The sequence below is a fragment of the Microcaecilia unicolor genome, chromosome 11 (assembly GCF_901765095.1).
Source record: "Microcaecilia unicolor chromosome 11, aMicUni1.1, whole genome shotgun sequence".
Taxonomy (NCBI): domain Eukaryota; kingdom Metazoa; phylum Chordata; class Amphibia; order Gymnophiona; family Siphonopidae; genus Microcaecilia; species Microcaecilia unicolor.
Window position 1 is genome coordinate 118,475,523 of NC_044041.1, and position 18,805 is coordinate 118,494,327.

General features: G+C 46.9%; 1 protein-coding gene across 1 annotated transcript in view; it reads left to right on the forward strand.

The window, feature by feature from the left end:
• ZNRD2 (zinc ribbon domain containing 2) overlaps positions 1-4,837 on the forward strand; it is a 41,282-nt gene extending 36,445 nt beyond the window's left edge. Inside the window, exon 4 of the mRNA XM_030217864.1 lies at positions 4,026-4,837. Coding sequence (XP_030073724.1) covers positions 4,026-4,489 — 464 coding nt within the window. The 3' untranslated portion in view covers positions 4,490-4,837. The remainder of the gene's footprint in view (positions 1-4,025) is intronic.
• Positions 4,838-18,805: the final 13,968 nt, after the last annotated feature.

Genomic DNA, 18,805 nt, shown 5'->3' on the forward strand with positions numbered 1-18,805 from the left:
AAGCCTGTGATGGATCTTATGGCGACAAGTTCAAATGCCAAAGTCCGGTGCTTCTTCAGCAGACGGAGAGATCCTCGCTCGGCAGGGTTGGATGCCTTGACTCAGCCCTGGCCTCCGGGCCTACTATATATGTTCCCTCCGTGGCCCTTGATAGGGCGCGTGCTCCTGCGGATTCGGCTGCACCCAGGAGAAGTGGTCCTCATCGCCCCGGATTGGCCTAGGAGGCCTTGGTATGCGGACCTCCGACAGATGCTAGTGGAGGCTCCCCTTCCTTTACCTCTGGTACCGAACCTGTTGTCACGGGGCCTGGTAGCCATGGAGGACGCCTGCCGCTTTGGTCTTATGGCATGGCGATTGAGAGGGCGCAATTGAGGGACAAAGGCTATTCAAACACAGTCATTTCCACTCTCCTGCAGGCCCGCAAGCGTTCCACTTCCGTGGCTTATGCCAGGATTTGGCGCCAGTTTGAGTCTTGGTGTGCTTCAAAAGCGATCACACCCATGCGGGCTCCTGTCTCGCCGATTCTGGACTTTTTGCAGGATGGTGTACAAATAGGCTTGGTCTATAATTCCCTGCGGGTGCAAGTGGCAGCGTTGGCCTCCCTTCGTGGTAAGGTTGAAGGCGTGTCTTTAGCTGCTCATCCAGATGTGGCACGGTTTCTTAGTGGAGTGCTTCGGCTCCTGCCTTCCGTGTGAGCACCCTGTCCAGCTTGGAACCTGGGGATAGTTTTGAAGGCCCTGCAGGCTTCTCCTTTTGAGCCGCTTCGGCGAGCATCGGAGAAAGATTTGACACTAAAGGCCGTTTTTCTTGTGGCCATTACTTCGGCGAGACGGGTGTCAGAGCTCCAGGCGCTGTCCTGTAGAGACCCATTTCTCCAATTCTCAGAGTCTGGGGTCACGGTTCGGACCGTGCCTTCCTTCATGCCTAAGGTGGTTTCAGCGTTTCACCTAAACCAGCCTATTTTCTTGCCCTCCTTTGATAAAGAGGAGTTTCCAGAATCTTTTGGGTAGGTGCACCTGTTGGATGTGTGCAGGACTCTGCTGCAGTATCTGTGAGTTACTATCTCTTTCAGGATCTATGATCATCTGTTTTGCTATCAGGTCCTCGCAGAGGGTCTCCAACGTCTAAAGCCACTATTGCCCGCTGGCTCAAAGAAACTATCTTTTCAGCTTATCTGCTTGCCGGCCGGTCTCCGCCTGTAGCCTTTAAGGCGCATTCTACCAGAGCAATTTCTTCCTCTTGGGCTGAAACTGGAGCACTCTCTCGTCAAGAGATATGCAGTGCAGCAACATGGACTTCTAAGCTCTCTTTTGCCTGACATTACAGACTGGATGTGGCTGCTAGGAGGGATGCGCGTTTTGGAGCACAAGTGCTAGCACGTGGTATGACCTGTTCCCACCCTATATAGGGATTGTTTTGTTACATCCCATACGTAATGGCTTCATCTGCTTGATGACAAGGAAGGGAAAATTAGGTTCTTACCTTGGTAATTTTCTTTCCTTTAGTCATAGCATATGAAGCCATGAGCCCTCCCTGTATGATTGTCTGTATGCTGTGAATCCGTTTCAGGTTCTGTTCTTGTTTCCTGAAGTTCCTTCCTTGGGAGAAAGTTGGAAAACAGTCTTCAAGATTCATGTTCACTTATAGGAGGATGAGTCCATTCCCTCCAGTTTATGTTTTGGAGGATGAGTTTATTCCCTCCAGGAGGTTGCATGTATCCCCTCCAGTTATACAATAAGGAAGATGAGTTTATTCCCTCCAGGAGGATGTGTTCATTCCCTCCTTTTGAGTTCATGCCCTTGTTAAGGGGCCATCGTTCGCTGTGAGGAAAGTTCATGTTATTCCCATTGCGGTTTGCCATACTGCTTTGGAAGCTTCAAATACTGAAGAGGCAGTGGAGCTGGCTGGCCATGAGGCACTGTGAAAAGTTGAGTGCTCTCTATCTCCCCCTGCTGGTTGATGGACACAACCCATACGTAATGGCTTCATCTGCTATGACTAAAGGAAAGAAAATTACCAAGGTAAGAACCTAATTTTCCCATTTTTTTTTTAAATGGACCAAATGCACAGAGTGGGTTGTTTACTAAAGCTTAGCTCGAGTTATCTGGGCCCTGCTGTAGATAACTCAATCTAAGCTTTAGTAAACGGGGGGGGGGGGGGTAGGGGGGGAATCATCTAGCTAATAACTATTTTGAGAAGAATAAATAGACATTTTTCTGTTTCCAAAATGGCTATATTCCCCACTTGAATTTTGGACGGTTTGAGCAAAATGTCCAGAGTTGGACTTAGACGTCATATCAAAATGCCCCTCACAGTATAATAAAATACATGGTCATGAAGTCTTTAGGTATTCCCCCGCCACGAGCGATTTTTATCGTACGCACAGCACAACTTAATTTTAATACTGAACAATAATTGTGGAATAGGTTAAAGTGCACCAGCCTTTGCTTCTCCTTTACACTGTCATTGCAAATGCTTTCATGAGTGTTTATGTTTCAACAATATTTTATTGATGACCAAACAAAATAAACCTATGCCACACTCTGAGGGTACAGAACTCGGATATGAAAACATATTCTAGAAATACAGACTGTTACAGTTCGTCATCAACGTTTTAACCTTTTACCCCCCCCCCCCCTACCCCCACCCCTCTTTGGTGTTTTTTATGGGCTTTTACTGGTTCAAACACATTTAGTATCCAATATTACCAATCAATCTCTCCCCCCCTCCCCTTCCTCCCCACTTCCCTTACCCCAGTGCAACGCTCAAAGTGCTAGTGAAGTAGCATTTACTTCTGCCAAGGGAGTTTATTCAATATTTGACTGCGTGCTCTTGGCGAGATTACATCTAAGTACGCCTCCCATACTGCCAAAAACCTCCACTGCCTTCCCGGCGACAGGCCCGCACCTCGTGCTTCCCAGATCATTAATTAATGGAATTTATTCCTCCAGTGCCAAAAGGACGGAGGGTGCTCTTGCAGCCAACAGAGGAGGATACACTTTTTCCCCACAATACAAGCCTTCCCTAAGAACTGTTTTTCCCCTCGCGTTCCCGTGCTCTACAATCCAGGTGTACTGAATATCGCTCTTTCAAATGTTAGCCGAAATGTTTTGCCCAGAACCCTCTGCAAAAACCGGGAGATTGCAGACCAATAGCTGGAGATACGTCGACACTGCCAGAAACCATGATAAAGCGTAGCCTCATCGCTTTTCATGAGTGTTTAAAATGTTCAATTGCTGCTGCATGTTTGTGTTACTGTGTCTGCTATATTATTAGCAAAGGCCTGAGGCTATGGGCCCCTATATTTCAGTTAAGCTGAATCAAATCGAATAAAAAAAAATTCATATGAGCAGGTCTGTGGCAGCATAGAAGGCTTAGTCAAGAGGGTTTACTGCTAGTTTTTGGGATTTACTGCTAGGGCAGAGGTTTTTTTGGAGTGGGGTTGGGGTTTGTTTTTTGTTTTTTTTGTTTGTTTGTTTGTTTCTTTTGGGGTTTGTTTTTTTTGTATTGACTATAGCAAGTACCTGTACCTTTAAAAAAACAGAACGGGAGGTAACAGCTGTGTGTCACTGTCCGAAGAAAATGAAAGTACCAACACACATTTGCGCAAGAACTAGAATGTTTATCAACCTTGCAAAAATGTCATGTGCAAGAAATTTTTCTAAGGCTGATAGTTATGTGCAGAAGAACATTCCGGTTCATGTGCAGATGCACTTCCACTGTCTTCAGACACATGCACGGTGAAGCCGCCCCTGCCACAGAACGTTTGCACGCATGGGTCCAGCAGGCTTTCCTTGAATAGTGTGCAAGTTCAGCTTGCTTTGAATTTGCATCTCATTAACTTACTGAATTGCCACAAAATATTTTGTTAGGAGCTGCACACTCAGCCATTGCCACGTGGATTTCTGCATTGAGTTACTGTAGAAAATATGACCTCTAAAGCTTGGGCTTTGTCCTTTGTGTAGCTGGTGGCATCTGGCACGGTTAGTGATGTAAATTTCCTCTTTCCTGCCTTCTCTTTCCAGCTCTGAATGCCCAAGCTGCCCTGTCTCAGGTCCGTGAATGCCAGCTAGCTTCAAATTCGGTTGAGGTGGTGCCTGTTCCCTTACCTTCCCGTCAACAGCATACCCCCCGACCGGAGCACTGCGAGGGGGCTGCGGCTGGCCTCCGTGGGCCTGCCCCTACCCTTGCTCCAGCCCCCGCTGGAGTCCCTACTGGAGCCACCGCTGCTGTTGCTACTGTTGCTACTGTTGCTGCTGCTGCTGCTGCTTCCTCACCTGGCACTTCTGTCTCCGCTGTGGAGCGGGTTTGGCGTGGGCAGCCAATGCCGCAGGCTCTGGTAGCCGCAGAAAATGCCATTCTTCAGAAGATCGAGTGGGCGGCCCGAGAGCTGCAGCAGACCACGTCCATCGAGCTGACAGTTCAGCTCTGCTCCATGATTCACACCTGTACAGACTCCCTGCAGGGGATTAAGGAACTGCTGCAGTGAGGGGAGGAGCAAGTTGCCTGCTGTGGAGGAGGGGGGAGGGAAGAGAGCTTAATATCCCTTCTTGTCAGCTTCTTTCCTAAGGACTGGGGTATGTTGAATTGACTCTCCTCACAGGATGGAACTAGTGGGGGGGGTTGCTTGTTCCAAAAAGTGCCTGATGTAGCTCCCACCTATCTCTTAAAATGTGAAAATATTTGAATTAAACAAACTTTCTTCTCTCCTCCTCCCCCCCCCCCCCCCCCCCCCCCCCCCCACCAACCCCACCTTCCAGAGATACATTACAGAATAGATTTCTTTTGTTTTATGGTTAAGTGCTGCTACAGTTTTCAGCCACTTCATAAACCTGGTTATTTATACAAGTGTCTTGTTGTGAGTTTGTACAAAGCTGAAGAGGTGACATCTCTTGGGGGGGGGGGGGGGGAAGAGAGCAGTAACTGCTGCATGAAGATGGGCAGAGTGTGGAATATGGGGGATGTATAGGGACAGTGAAGAGCCTGGCTGGCGGTTTCCTTTCTGCCATCTGTGAGTGTCTGCCTCAATTTCTTTCTTCTCTCCAGGTGTCAATCTTTTAAGTGAGACTGAATTTAGGATTTATTTTATTCTTACAATTGTTTATTCCAATACCAAAGAAAATTCCAGGTTTTGGTATTGTCTCAGGTCATGCAAGGTTTTCAGCCTGGTGCAAGATAATAGTGTATTTTGTTGCTGTAGCTGCTGGTTCTTCTGCTTCCATCTGGATTAGAGACTTGTTTTTCTGCCTTTTGTTTTGTAGGAACTTTTTTTTTTTTTTCCAGATCTGGGAAATGTGAATCTATTCTGTCTTTGTATTTTGCTCAGTATGGCAGAAAATGCATTTCTCCCTGCTCCAGAAATGGTATTTAAGACTGATGATTTGGAGGAACTGACAATCTCGGTGAACCTGGAAGACATACTGAGCCTAATCGACAAATTAAAAAAGAATAAATCACCTTGGGCCCCTTTTACAAAATGGCGGTAAACCGAATGCGAGCTTACTGCTTGCTAAGAATTAAGTACTGCCGGGCTACCTGTATTGCTATGGATTTACAGCGTGCTTCACTGACACAGACTACTCAGTAATTACTGTCGATTCTTTTGGATTCGTATTAGGTAAATGAGACCTTTATTAGAGGTGCTAAAATCTACAATGATTAAGACATATATACAATGATTAAATCATCTAACTAAAAGAAAGCTATAAGACAGATATATACATACAACATCACAGGTCAGGAATTTCAGGCCCTTATCTCATCAGCCGGGAGGCCCGTTGCAGCAAAAGCCCAAAGTCTCCTTATGACCAGGAACAAGTGTTTTCTGCACGATGCGTCCACCCACAGATGAGCCTCAAAGCTCTGCTGCAACAAGCCCCCCTTTTTATTATGCTAAAGCTTATTTTCAGAGCCAAGGAAAATTACAGAATGCTTGAGAATATTTAAAGAAGCCATACTGTGGGAATGTGGTCACATGTTTCTAAGTGCCGGTGGCCAGTCTGAACTTCGAAAACAAGCACCATCCTACTCTTCATATACCAAATTTATTAGAGCTGTGTCTTTATCTTCTGCAATCCAACTTATTTTCACACAATCAAAGTTAAACAATCATTTTAAACAGAATTACTTCTAATCAACAATACAGACCCCAAGTGCACTTGGTAGTCAAGGCAGATAGAGTTGAAAAGCAATCTCTAAAATCCTATTTATTACATTACCTCAGCAGCCCAGTGGTAGTTCCCACTCCCAGCATACGTCTTATCTGGCGCTGCAAAAATATTTTGTAGTGCCAGTGTGTACCTGGTGGTAGTGCCATGTGCTGCACGGTTACCGCTCGGTTAGTGCGGCAGCTCTTACACCTCAGCGGGTTGCGGTAAGAGCTCCCCCTCCCCCTGAAATGGCTGTGCAGCAAGTGCTTCACTTGCCGCATAGCCATTTCCTGAAAAAAAGAAAGACCTACCTTTTACCTGCTGTGGTAAAAGGGGGCCTCCGTGCGCATCAAAAACACACACCGATGCCAGCACAGGCCCCCCCCCCCTTTGCCGCAGCTCGTTAAAAGGGATACCCAGACTGGTTGGTGTACACCCCCAGGCTACTGCAAAAAAAAAAAATCAAAACTGAAATTGGTGATCTATTATTAGTGATCTGTAACCTGTCTCATCTGAGGTACCTGAAGATTGGAAGGTGGCCAACATCATGCCAAATTTTAGAAAAAGTGCCAGGGAATGATACAAGGCTGGATGGAACCACCCTGCTTGTTGGAGGAAATTTCAGTAGCTATGGCAACCGTTGTGGACCGCTTTGCCTCACAGGGCACACAGTTCTTATACTGTCGATCACTTGAAGGTTTTGCTTCTGATCTTTTCATTGATCACTTTCAGACTCGGATACGAGTCCACCACGTCTGAAGGTTCTTATTCCTTCCAGGAGGTGAAGTGGGGTGGGGGTTGAATATCAGACTTGTTAAAACCATTGTGTTGTAATTGTTTTATTATACTGCTTTGTTTCTAATAAAAGTTACGTTTAAAATAATAAAAAGGGCTTTAGGGAGGTCTAGGAAGTTATAGCCTGATAAGCCTGACATTAGTGCCAGGCAAAAGGTTAAAAAACTATTCTAAAGAATAAAATTACTGAACACATAGACACAATGTGGTTTAATGGAACAGAGTCAACATGAAGTTAGCCAAAGGAAGTTTTGCCTCACCAATTTGTTATATTTTGTTGAAGGTGTGATAAATATGTGGATAAAGGTGAGCCAGTTGATGCAGTGTTTCTAGATTTTCAGGAAGCTTTTGACAAGGTCCCTCATGAGATTCCTGAGAAAATTAAAAAGCCATGGAATAGGAGTCTGTGGTGCTCATGTTCAAAACACTTACCCCCACCCACCGCCTTGTTTACTAAAGCTTAGCTCGAGTTATCTGCAGTAAGGCCCATTTTATTCCTATGGGCCCTGCTGCAGATAACTCGAGCTAAAATTCGCCCTTTCTGAGCACACTACCAGAACCCTCACCCACACTCTTATCACCTCTCGCTTAGACTATTGCAACTTGCTTCTCACAGGCCTCCCACTTAGCCATCTCTCTCCTCTTCAATCTGTTCAAAATTCTGCTGCACGACTAATATTCCGCCAGTGTCGTTATGCTCATATTAGCCCTCTTCTGAAGTCACTTCACTGGCTTCCTATCCGTTTCCGCATACAGTTCAAACTCCTCTTATTAACCTATTAAGTGCATTCACTCTGCAGCTCCTCAGTACCTCTCCACTCTCATCTCTCCCTACATTCCTCCCTAGGAACTCCATTCACTGGGTAAATCTCTCTTATCTTTACCTTTCTCCTCCACTGCCAACTCCAGACTCCATTCCTTTTGTCTTGCTGCACCATATGCCTGGAATAGACTTCCTGAGCCAGTAGGTCAAGCTCCATCTCTGGCCATCTTCAAATCTAAGCTAAAAGCCCACCTTTTTGATGCTGCTTTTAACTCCTAACCCTTATTCACTTGTTCAGAACCCTTATTTTATCATCCTCACTTTAATATTCCCTTATCTCGTCCTAATTAGATTGTAAGCTCTGTCAAGCAGGGACTGTCTCTTCATGTTCAAGTGTACAGCGCTTCGTATGTCTAGTAGCGCTTTAGAAATGATAAGTAGTAGTAAGCTTTAAACAACCCCCTTAGACTTACAAGGTTCTATAGTAACCAGTGTGGAGGAGTGGCCTAGTGGTTAGGGTGGTGGACTTTGGTCCTGAGGAACTGAGTTCAATTCCCGGCACAGGCAGCTCCTTGTGACTCTGGGCAAGTCACTTAACCCTCCATTGCCTGCCGCATTGAGCATGCCATGAGTGGGAAAGCGTGGGGTACAAATGTAACAAAAATAAAATAAAAATGTAACTTCATAAGTCTAAGTGCTTTGAAAATACACTTCAGTGTCTGTTGTTGATTAGGAACTGGTTAAAAGAGAAGGTAGGGTTAAATGATAATTTCTTTCATTGGAGAAAGGTAAATGGTGGAGTACTACAGGGATCTGTACTGTGTCCAGTGCTTTTTTTTTTTTAAAGCTTATTTGTGAATGATCTGGAAATGTCAACAACAAGTGAGGTGATCAAATTTGCAGATGACAAAACTATTCCAGCATTGTTAAATCGCATGAAGACTGTGATAAATTGCAGGAGGACCTGAGGAAACTGGAAGACTGGGCAGTCAAAGATCAAATAAAATTTAACGCGGACAAGTGCAAAGTGAGGCATCTTGGAAAAAATCATCCAAATCATAGGTATCTGATGCTAGGTTGAGTCACCACTTGAGAAAAAAAGATCTAGATATCGTGAACAATATGTTGAAATTTTTTGCTTAGTGTGTAGCGACAGTGGCTAAAAAAGGAAACAATGCAGGTGTTATTAGGAAAAGGATAGAAAATAAGACCATATTATAATGCCTCTGTATCGCTCCGCCTTGATTATTGTGTACCATTTTGGTCATTGTATCTCAAACAAGATACAATAGAATTAGAAAAGGTTCAAAGAAGTGTGACAAAAATGGTTAAGGGGATGGAACTGCTCTCATATGAGGAAAGGCTTAAGAGGTTAGGGCTCTTCCACTTGGCGCAGAGATGGCTGAGGGGAGATATGGTTGAATGGAGTAGAGGGGGTAAATGTAAATTGATTGTTTACTCTTTCAAAAAGTACAAATATGAGGGGTCACTCCATTACATGGTTAATACTTTTAAAACAAATAGGAGAAAATATTTTCACTCAATGAATAGTTACGCTCTGGAACTCTTTGCCGAAGGATGTGGTAACAGCAGTTATAGCTAGGTTTAAAAAAGGTTTGGAAAAGTCCATAAACTGCTATTAAGATAGACATGGGGAAAGCCATTACTTATTCCTGGGCTCTGTAGCATGGAATATTGCTACTCTTTGGGTTTCTAAAACAAACAGAAGTAGAGGATGACTAATAGACAATCCCACTCGGGAGATGGTGCTGGAAATGTTTTATTGAAAATTAAAACAGAGGACCCGACACGGTTCGTGTTTCGGCATGACAAGAGCCTGCTTCAGCTGGCTTGTTTTTGGCAGTATATTGCATTTGGATTGTCCTCTGAGCTAAGACTTGGAGGTCACAATGGTTTGTTCAGTGGCAACATCTTTAGTTTGCAAACATAGTGAATGTGACCTGTGACCCCTGAAGCAGGCACTTTTTGTCGTGCCGATACATGGACCGTGTCGGGTCCTTTGTTTTAACTTTCAATAAAACATTTCCAGCACCATCTCTCGAGTTGGATTGTGTATTAGTCATCCTCTACTTCTGTTTGTTTTGGTTTGCATATCGTGGAGGTTTCTTCCTGTTTGTTTTCTTGACTCTTTGGGTTTCTGTCAGGTTCTACTGACCTGGATTGGCCACTGTTGAATGCAGGATACTGGGCTAGATGGACCGTGGGTCTGACCTAGTATTGCTATATTTGTGTTTTTGTTCACAGTGTCGCTCTTCTTAAGTTCCCATTTTGGGACAGGGTTTGGATTGGGTTTTTTTAGTTTGTTTTTTGGGCCTCTCACTTTGAACTGACTCAGAGAATTAGCACCAGAAGCCTCCATTTGCAACTTCCTGGGAATTTGTTCCTCTATTTCCCCTGTCTCCCTCCTACTTCTCTTAGCCCAGTCATTCCAGGATGTTCCACAGCCAGGGTCCACGTACCAGAGCTGCTTCATCATTCAAGCACAAGTCCTAAGTCTAAACCAGATACTGTACATGCTACCTCTGGGACCTCCTGCCACCTCGGCCTGAGCTGATTCAGAGACTGAAAGACCTGACCCAGAAGCTGAACCAAGTCCTTCACATGGTCAAAGGCTCAGTCCTTCTGCTGGGCCACCTTCTCAATTTAATAGTACTGGAGTGTTAAAGCTGGCTGGGGGTTTCTTTACTGCCTATAGAACTTGTAATCCTTTTTATTCTGTAGTATCTTTGTAGCCAATTACCAGGTGAATTTACTGTGACAGGGATTCTCAACCCCGTCCTTGGGGTACACCCAGCCAGTTGGGTTTTCAGGATCACAATAATTAATATGCAGGAGGTAAATTTGCATGCACTGCCTCCTTTGAATGCAAATCTGGCTCATGAGAGTTCATTGTGGATATCTGGAAACCTGACTGGCTTGAGAATCATTGTACTATGTATCTTAACCCCGACATCACCCAAGCCCGGGCTTCTGAGCCCTCTCCTGGCGGCACATCTGTCGCATGCATATTCATTATGGTAATCCTGAAAACCCCATGGAATAGTTTGTGCCTCTAGAAGAAGGCTGAGAAAGACCGAACTAGACAATTCACTTCTTTTTGGTTATCAGGATGCTATATCTGGCATGCAGCCACGGAGGCAATAAGAGGGAGGGCAGCACCTTGAACCCTTTTCTGCTTGTTTCAAGTTTCATTTATTATTCGATACCCTGTCACAAGAAGGCCACCTAGTGCTGTAGTTTGCAGTAGGTCTCTGCACACCTTTGACTAGGCCAGAGATCTTCAACCTTTTTTGCCTCACGGCACACCTATACAACACTAAAATTATCAAGGCACACCCCCTCACAAAGAGTCCAGCATTTTACCTTCCCTCCCCCCTCACAGAAATTGTACAGCATTTGTTTCCCACATTTCCCCACCTATTTGCAGGTTCAATGTGGCTTACATTGTTCCGTAATGGTGAAGTACCACTTCCGGAAAAGAGAAATACATAGTTGAGGTATTGGAGACAGAGAGGATTAGGTATTCATGTAATAAAATACATTGTATAACAACAAATAAGAGGTAGTGGAAATGACTATTGTATAAACTGGTCTTGTTCAAGATAAGCTAGCAGTTCATAGGAACTGGAAACAATGGAAAATTGATCAAGATCTTTAAATTTGAGAATGTTTACTATTAGAACAACCTATTGATCTTTTTAGGAAGTATCTCCAGGTGGTCTGGGGAGTTACAAGAGTTGCATGCAAAATCGTCCAGCATCTCCCTCCTGTCTCGGACTCTCTTGACACCACCCCTCCCCCGGTTTACCTTTTAAAAGTTTTCTTCTCTAGTGGTCTGTGGTAGGGAGCAGCAATTCATACAGCCTGCTCGAGCCAATGCCGGAGCCTTCTCTTTGATGTAACTTCCTGCTTCCACATAGATGGGAAGCAAGCATCAGAGAGAAGGTTCCAGGGTTGGTGCGAGCAGGCTGTATGAATCACTGCTCCCTGCCACTGACCGCTAGAAACAAGAAAACGTACGCCATTCTGGCACAAATTAAGCTGGACAGCCACACAGAAATTGAGGAATGTTCAGTCCCTACCTGTGTCAGCCAGATACAATCCAAGGAGTAGGGTAAATTGGCTCTTCTGAAAAACCAAGGGAGACGCTTGTCACCTTTTGAATGAGCGTCTTCCTTGGTTTTTCAGAAGAGCCAATTTACCCTACTCCTTGGATTTTACAAATTAAGCTGGCCCAACTCCTGCGGCATACCAATGTGCCACACAGCACACTGTTTGAAAAACGCTGGGATAGAGGATGTCATGACCAGATAGTATGTGTCCAGCAGGCATTGGATCTCTGAGTAATTTGTTTTCAGTCCTGGAGCTGAGGGTTTCTCTAGTGGTGGATATTGAAGAGGGTAGTGTGGGACTGAGACTGCATTCTTGCCTCCTTGTTCTTGCCTGAAGCTATCAGCACTGTGTTTTGAATATATGGAATTAATTATATTGCAGCCTTTCTCCTGATTCCATTGTGCAGTAATTTAAGGTTGAAGCTGGAGTGTCAGAGTCAGAAGCGTTTTTAATGTCAATAACTTGTGCAACCAGAGGTTACATTGTACATGCTTGTAATTTAATGTCTGTAAGGTGAAGATGTGGTTTGGTTCTTGGGGAGGAATCCAGTCTGACTTCTGTGCAGGATTTTGCTCTTCCCTGGTGATTGCGGTATTGTGAAGATACTACAGAATAATTTAATAATGCCTGTGCAGCAAACGTCTGCCACCCTGTGAACCACCAATGTCACCCTCTGCCTATTAGACCTCCAGTCCTACCCCAGTCTAGACCTCTGATGTTGATTCTCCCTCCTCCAATTCATCTCCAAGGTCTTTCTCCATCTAGTGAGCTCTGATGTTTGGCCCCCTTCCCCTCCAATGCATTTTACATGAGGTTGTAATCATAGAGAAATGAGCATGGGGACCAAATAAGCCTGGGGCTGCATATTCACAGGCCCTGTCCCTCTAGGCAAGAAGGGGAGGGGGCTGATTTTGTTCTGTGGTCACTGACATTTGTACCCAATGCCCTCATGTTCAGTATTGCCAGACAGAATTGTGTATTAGAGGTTTGCAAGGCAGGCTGTGAGGGGTCTGTAGAGGGGGAAAGTGGTCATGGGAGGATAATGTAGATGGGGGGCTTAGGACAGAGTATGGAGATTTACAGCATTGAATCCCAGGTGGACAGCGGGGCACCAGCAGTGACAAGGAGTCATTTGAGATCCCCAGGTTTACATAGCTTGGTTTATTAACCCCTGGGACCATCTTCTTAGGAAATGACCGGGAAGTAGAATCACATTTAATTATATTTGATATACAGCCAATGGCCATGCTTTCATAAAGGTTTACAGTAATAAAACACAAGTACAATAATGAAAGAAAATTGGAGTTTGCAAATTCAGCAACAAAGAGAGAGGGTAAGACTGTGTTTTCCTGCTCCAGCTAAATAAGCCACACCATTTCCTCTGTTTTAAGATCTGGTTAGTTCTCAAGTGCGTCCGTAAACAGGAATGTTTTGAGACCTTCCTTAAACGCTTGAAAAGTCTCTAATCACAAATAAGATGGTGATGAAATCCACTGTGTAGGTCTGGTTATGCTGTAAATGGACTGGTGAATGGTGTCTAAGCAAATATGGTGGAATAAGGATATGACTAGCTGATTTTGTTGAGTGGAGGAGTGGCCTAGTGGTTAGAGTGGTGGAGTTTGGTCCTGGGGAACTGGGTTCAATTCCCACTGCAGGTACAGGCAGCTCCTTGTGACTCTGGGCAAGTCACTTAACCCTCCATTGCCCCAGGTACAAATAAGTACCTGTATATAATATGTAAGCCGCATTGAGCCTGCCATGAGTGGGAAAGTGTGGGGTACAAATGTAATAAAAATAAATAAGAATGCAGTGCCTGAGAGGTGGAATTAGGGTATCAAGAGATGAAATAAGAAAACTGGTCAACTTCAGTAGTGAACTGTATGGATAAGCACCAAGATTTTAAAAGTTGTGTTATGGGTAATAGGAAACCAATGCTCTTTTCTCAGTAGTCACTCGTACTAATGGATATGAGCATTATCGGGCCGTGTGATTTTATGGGTGAATGCAGCAGGAGGTGCTTATATGTGTATGTGTTTTGGGGAAGAGGGGATAACCTACACAGAGTGGTGGTTACAACCCTAGTCACCATTTCTGGGTCATTTCTATTTTTATCTATGTCATCTATATTATGTGGCGTTACTGGGTGTCTAGTGGTGTTTGGAAATCTGCCCCCTCTATGACAATCAAAGGAAAGCTGAGACATATTTATGGCTTCTTTGTGCCAATGGATGGGGATTGTGTGTGGGGTACTCGGAGTGCTCTCCATTCTTTTTCTCCCTCTGAGATTGTGATGCTCTACCCCAAACTTCCCCACCAAAACCCCACAGATCTGGTGGTGGTTGGCAGTCCTGCTGAGATCACGAGAGGGTTATCCTCCTACTCCTCTGTGCAAGAATGAATTATTGATAGTTCAGCTTCAGCTCCACCACCACCATTTGCATGTGGTTCAGTGCCTCAGTAATATTTGACTAACCACCATAATTGAGAACTGTAACCTGGCAATTGTTGGTTAGCTCATTACTTCTTTTTTTTTTATGTGGAGGAGATAGTTTTCAGGAATGGACTTGAGTAGAGAGATGTGGTAGCCGTGTTAGTCCACTTTTAAAGGTTATCAATAGAAATAAAAGAAAATAAAACAGAGAAAGGAAAATAAGATTTTAGGTGCCCTTGATTAAAAAAAAAAATAGAAAAAAAAATTCTTTAATATTAAGTCTGCTTTGTCACACTGCATACTTCACTAGATCTGACTTCCTGGGAACAGATGGGCCGTATCAGGAGAATATCTGAAGCCAGCAGTGAATCTTGGGGTTTGGCTATGGTTTCAGCAGGCCTTAATGAGGAGATGGGTACAGCTTTAGCATGGTAGAACATGAAAGCTCAGGTACCCATTTAGGAGCTGTGGGCATTTGAAGACTCAAGGGAAATGAAAGGGTACCCATGACTGTGAATGTGTGGGAGATACAGCAGCTGAGCACTCAGGCTGGGACAGAGAGATGCCCTCCCCAATATGGGAAATAGACAGAAGAAACCTTCCACTTAACCCTCCATTGCCCCTGGTACAAAATAAGTACCTGAATATATGTAAACCACTTTGAATGTAGTTGCAAAACCCTCAGAAAGGCGGTATATCAAGTCCCATTTCCCTTTCCCTAATGTGCTACTGAATGCCAGAGCAAGCAATGGGTTATGCAAGCTGACTCTTGAGCCATGGTAACCAAGGACCCATGACCAGTGGCATAGCCATGGAGAAGCATCAGGGGCCTGGGCGCCCCCCCCCCCCCCCCACTTTGGGCTCAGACCCCTCCAAAACTTGCAGCATCCATTCAAAGGCTGGTGGTGATGCCAAAGACCCACCAACTATAGAGAGCTGCTGCCAGAGCCACCCCCTCCTTGTGTTGCTGCAGGACAGAGGAAGTTGGCAGTGTGCTTCCAGCCACCAATGCCCAGACTCCTTCTGCATGCTCAGTTCTTGCACATGGAGTGGAGGAGTGGCCTAGTGGTTATAGCACTGGTCTTGCACTCCAGAAGTGGCCAGTTCAAATCCCATTGCTGCTGCTTGTGATGTTGGGCAAGTCACTTAACCCTCCATTGCCTCAGGTACAAACTTAGATTGTGAGCCCTCCTGGGACAGAGAAACATCCAGTGTACCTGAATGTAACTCACCTTAAGCTACTACTGAAAAAGGTGTGAGCAAAATTTTAAAAAAATAAAAAATTAAACGTACCTGAGGAGTCCCAGTGGATGGAAGCATGCCACCAACTTCTCCTGTATTGTGGCAACACGGGCTGGCTCTGGCAACAAACCTCCTTGGCTGACAGGCTTCAGCATCACTGCCAGAAAGATATTGGGCCTGGCACAACATTGAATTTCCAGGTTTCCCGAGCCGGTGCACACATAACTAGTTAACTGCAATATTCAGCATTTAACCAGCTATGGGTTATCGCATAAAGTTAGAACTGACTATTATGCAGTCCTATTTATGTGGTTAACCTGGCTGGTTAAGTGCCAACTGTGCCCCCAGAAACCCCCCAAAATAGCCAGTTTTTAGTTCAGCACTAACCGGTTAAGTGCCGCTGAAAATTAGCGGTTAGCCCTGAACAGGTGATTTAACTGACGAGGAGCTGTTTCTGGCCTGTTAAATTGCTTTGAATACTGACCCCCATTATTTTTAATGAGGGGGGAGGTGATGCATTTGCCCCTACCCCAGTCTATTACTGCCCCACCCTCGCCCCAAGAAAAACAGATGGCTGGTTATGCCTCTGCCCATGACCTGATTATGTGATCCACTATCCACGATCGACCCACAATATATTGAATATAAAGCATGAACATTAATTCTCCGAGGACAAGCAGGCTGCTTGTTCTCACTGATGGGTGACGTCCACGGCAGCCCCTCCAATCGGAATCTTCACTAGCAAAGTCCTTTGCTAGCCCTCGCGCGCCCGCGCGCACCGCGCATGCGCGGCCGTCTTCCCGCCCGAAACCGGCTCGAGCCGGCCAGTCTTCTTTTGTCCGCACTCGGTACGGTCGTGTTTTCGCCGTGTCGAGCCCCGGAAAGTCGACCTCGCGCGTCCAAATTCTGTTTGAGCGTGTTTTTTTTCCTTCGGGAAAGCTTTGTTAGTCGGGAAGTGCTCCGGAAACCCTTCGACCGGGTTTCGTGTCAATCCTCCCCGTACTTCCAGCTTTTTGCCCCGGTAAGTTTTCTTTCGTCGTCGGGGTAGGCCTCTTTTCGGCCTCGGTCGAGATTTTTTCTCCCTCTAAATTTTTGGTGCTTCAATTTTCGCCATTTCGGCTTTTGATTTCGCCGGCGTGATTTTTCCGCCCATGACATCGAAGCCTTCCAGCGGCTTCAAGAAGTGCACCCAGTGCGCCCGGGTTATCTCGCTCACTGATCGACACTCGTCGTGTCTTCAGTGTCTGGGGGCCGAGCACCGCCCTCAGAACTGTAGTCTGTGTTCCCTTCTTCAAAGGCGGACTCAGGTAGCGAGACTAGCCCAGTGGAACGTGTTGTTCTCAGGCTCTTCGTCGGCATCGGCACCGGGATCTTCGAGTGCATCGACGTCGTCAGCGTCCAGACCATCTTCCTCGGCCGCCCCTGCATCGAGTGCATCGAGGCATCGGGCCTCTGCATCGGCGCCGAGACATCGGATAGCTGCATCGACGTCGGTGGTACCAGGACCTCGTCTGCTGATGTCGTCGGACGGTGGTGCATCGGGTGGAGTGCAGGTGAGGGCTGTCCATTCCCCTGCTGGTGGCGGTGAGCTCTCGGGTGGGTCTCCTCCTACCCTGAGGGCTCCTGCGGTACAGCCCCCCCGAGATCGACCTTCTTCAGTCTCGGCCCCGAGGAAGCGACGGATGGATTCGACGTCCTCCTCGTCGGTGCCGGGGAGCTCCGGTGACATGCTTCGGAAGAAATCGAAGAAGCATCGACACCGGTCTCCTCCCCATGTCGGCACCGAGAGCTCTGGGTCGCCGAGGGATTCGGCACCCAGCAGGCATCGGCACCGAGAGGACCGCTCACCCTCTGTTCAGGAGGTGTCGATGCGCTCCGCTCTGGACAGCCCGGTACAGCCTCCACGCCCGGAACAGGTCCTGACGTCGACGCCTGCATCGACCTCACAGCCTTTCTCTACAGCCGCTCTAAATGAGAGCCTCCGGGCCGTTCTCCCAGAGATTCTGGGAGAGCTGTTGCGCCCTACTCCTCCGGTACCGGCGGTGCTTGCGCCTCCGGTACCGTCGAGCGTGGCGCCGGCTGGCCCATCGCCCAGGTTGAGGTCCCCGACGTCGGTACCGCGTGCGGTACCGACCGCGGCCACCTCCCAGGAAGGCTCCCCGACTACGTCGGCGGAGGGAGCTTCGCCGATGCGGGCGAGGGAGTCTACCTCTCGACGCCCCCATCGTGGACGTGGCTCCACTGAGTCGAGCAGGGCGAGGTTGCAGACACAGGTTCGTGAACTTGTGTCTGACACCGAGGGTGAGGCCTCGTGGGAGGAAGAGGAAGATCCTCGATATTTCTCTGACGAGGAGTCTGAGGGTCTTCCTTCTGATCCCACTCCCTCTCCTGAAAGACAGCTTTCTCCTCCCGAGAGTCTGTCTTTTGCTTCCTTTGTCCGGGAGATGTCTACGGCCATCCCCTTCCCGGTGGTTGTGGAGGACGAGCCCAGGGCTGAAATGTTTGAGCTCCTGGACTATCCTTCTCCACCTAAGGAAGCGTCCACTGTTCCCTTGCACCATGTCCTGAAAAAGACATTGCTTGCGAACTGGACCAAGCCATTACGTAATCCCCACATTCCCAAGAAGATCGAGTCCCAGTACCGGATCCATGGGGACCCAGAGCTGATGCGCACTCAGTTGCCTCACGACTCTGGAGTTGTGGATTTGGCCCTAAAGAAGGCTAAGTGTTCTAGGGGACATGCTTCGGCGCCCCCGGGCAAGGACGCTAGAACCTTAGACTCCTTTGGGAGGAAGGCCTACCATTCCTCTATGCTCGTGTCCAAGATCCAGTCTTACCAGCTCTACACGAGCATGCACATGCGGAACAATGTGCGGCAGTTGGCGGGCTTGGTTGATGCTCTTCCCCCTGAGCAAGCCAAGCCTTTTCAGGAGGTGGTCAGGCAGCTGAAGGCGTGCAGAAAATTCCTGGCCAGAGGAGTTTATGACACTTTTGATGTTGCGTCCAGGGCCGCTGCTCAAGGTGTGGTGATGCGCAGGCTCTCATGGCTGCGCGCCGCCGACCTGGAGAATAGAATCCAGCAGCGGATTGCGGACTCGCCTTGCCGTGCGGACAACATTTTTGGCGAAAAAGTCGAACAGGTGGTAGAGTCTCTCCACCAGCGGGACACCGCATTCGACAAATTCGCCCGCCGGCAGCCTTCAGCTTCTACCTCTACAGGTAGACGATTTTTCGGGGGAAGGAAGACTGTTCCCTACTCTTCTGGCAGGCGTAGGTACAATCCTCCTTCCC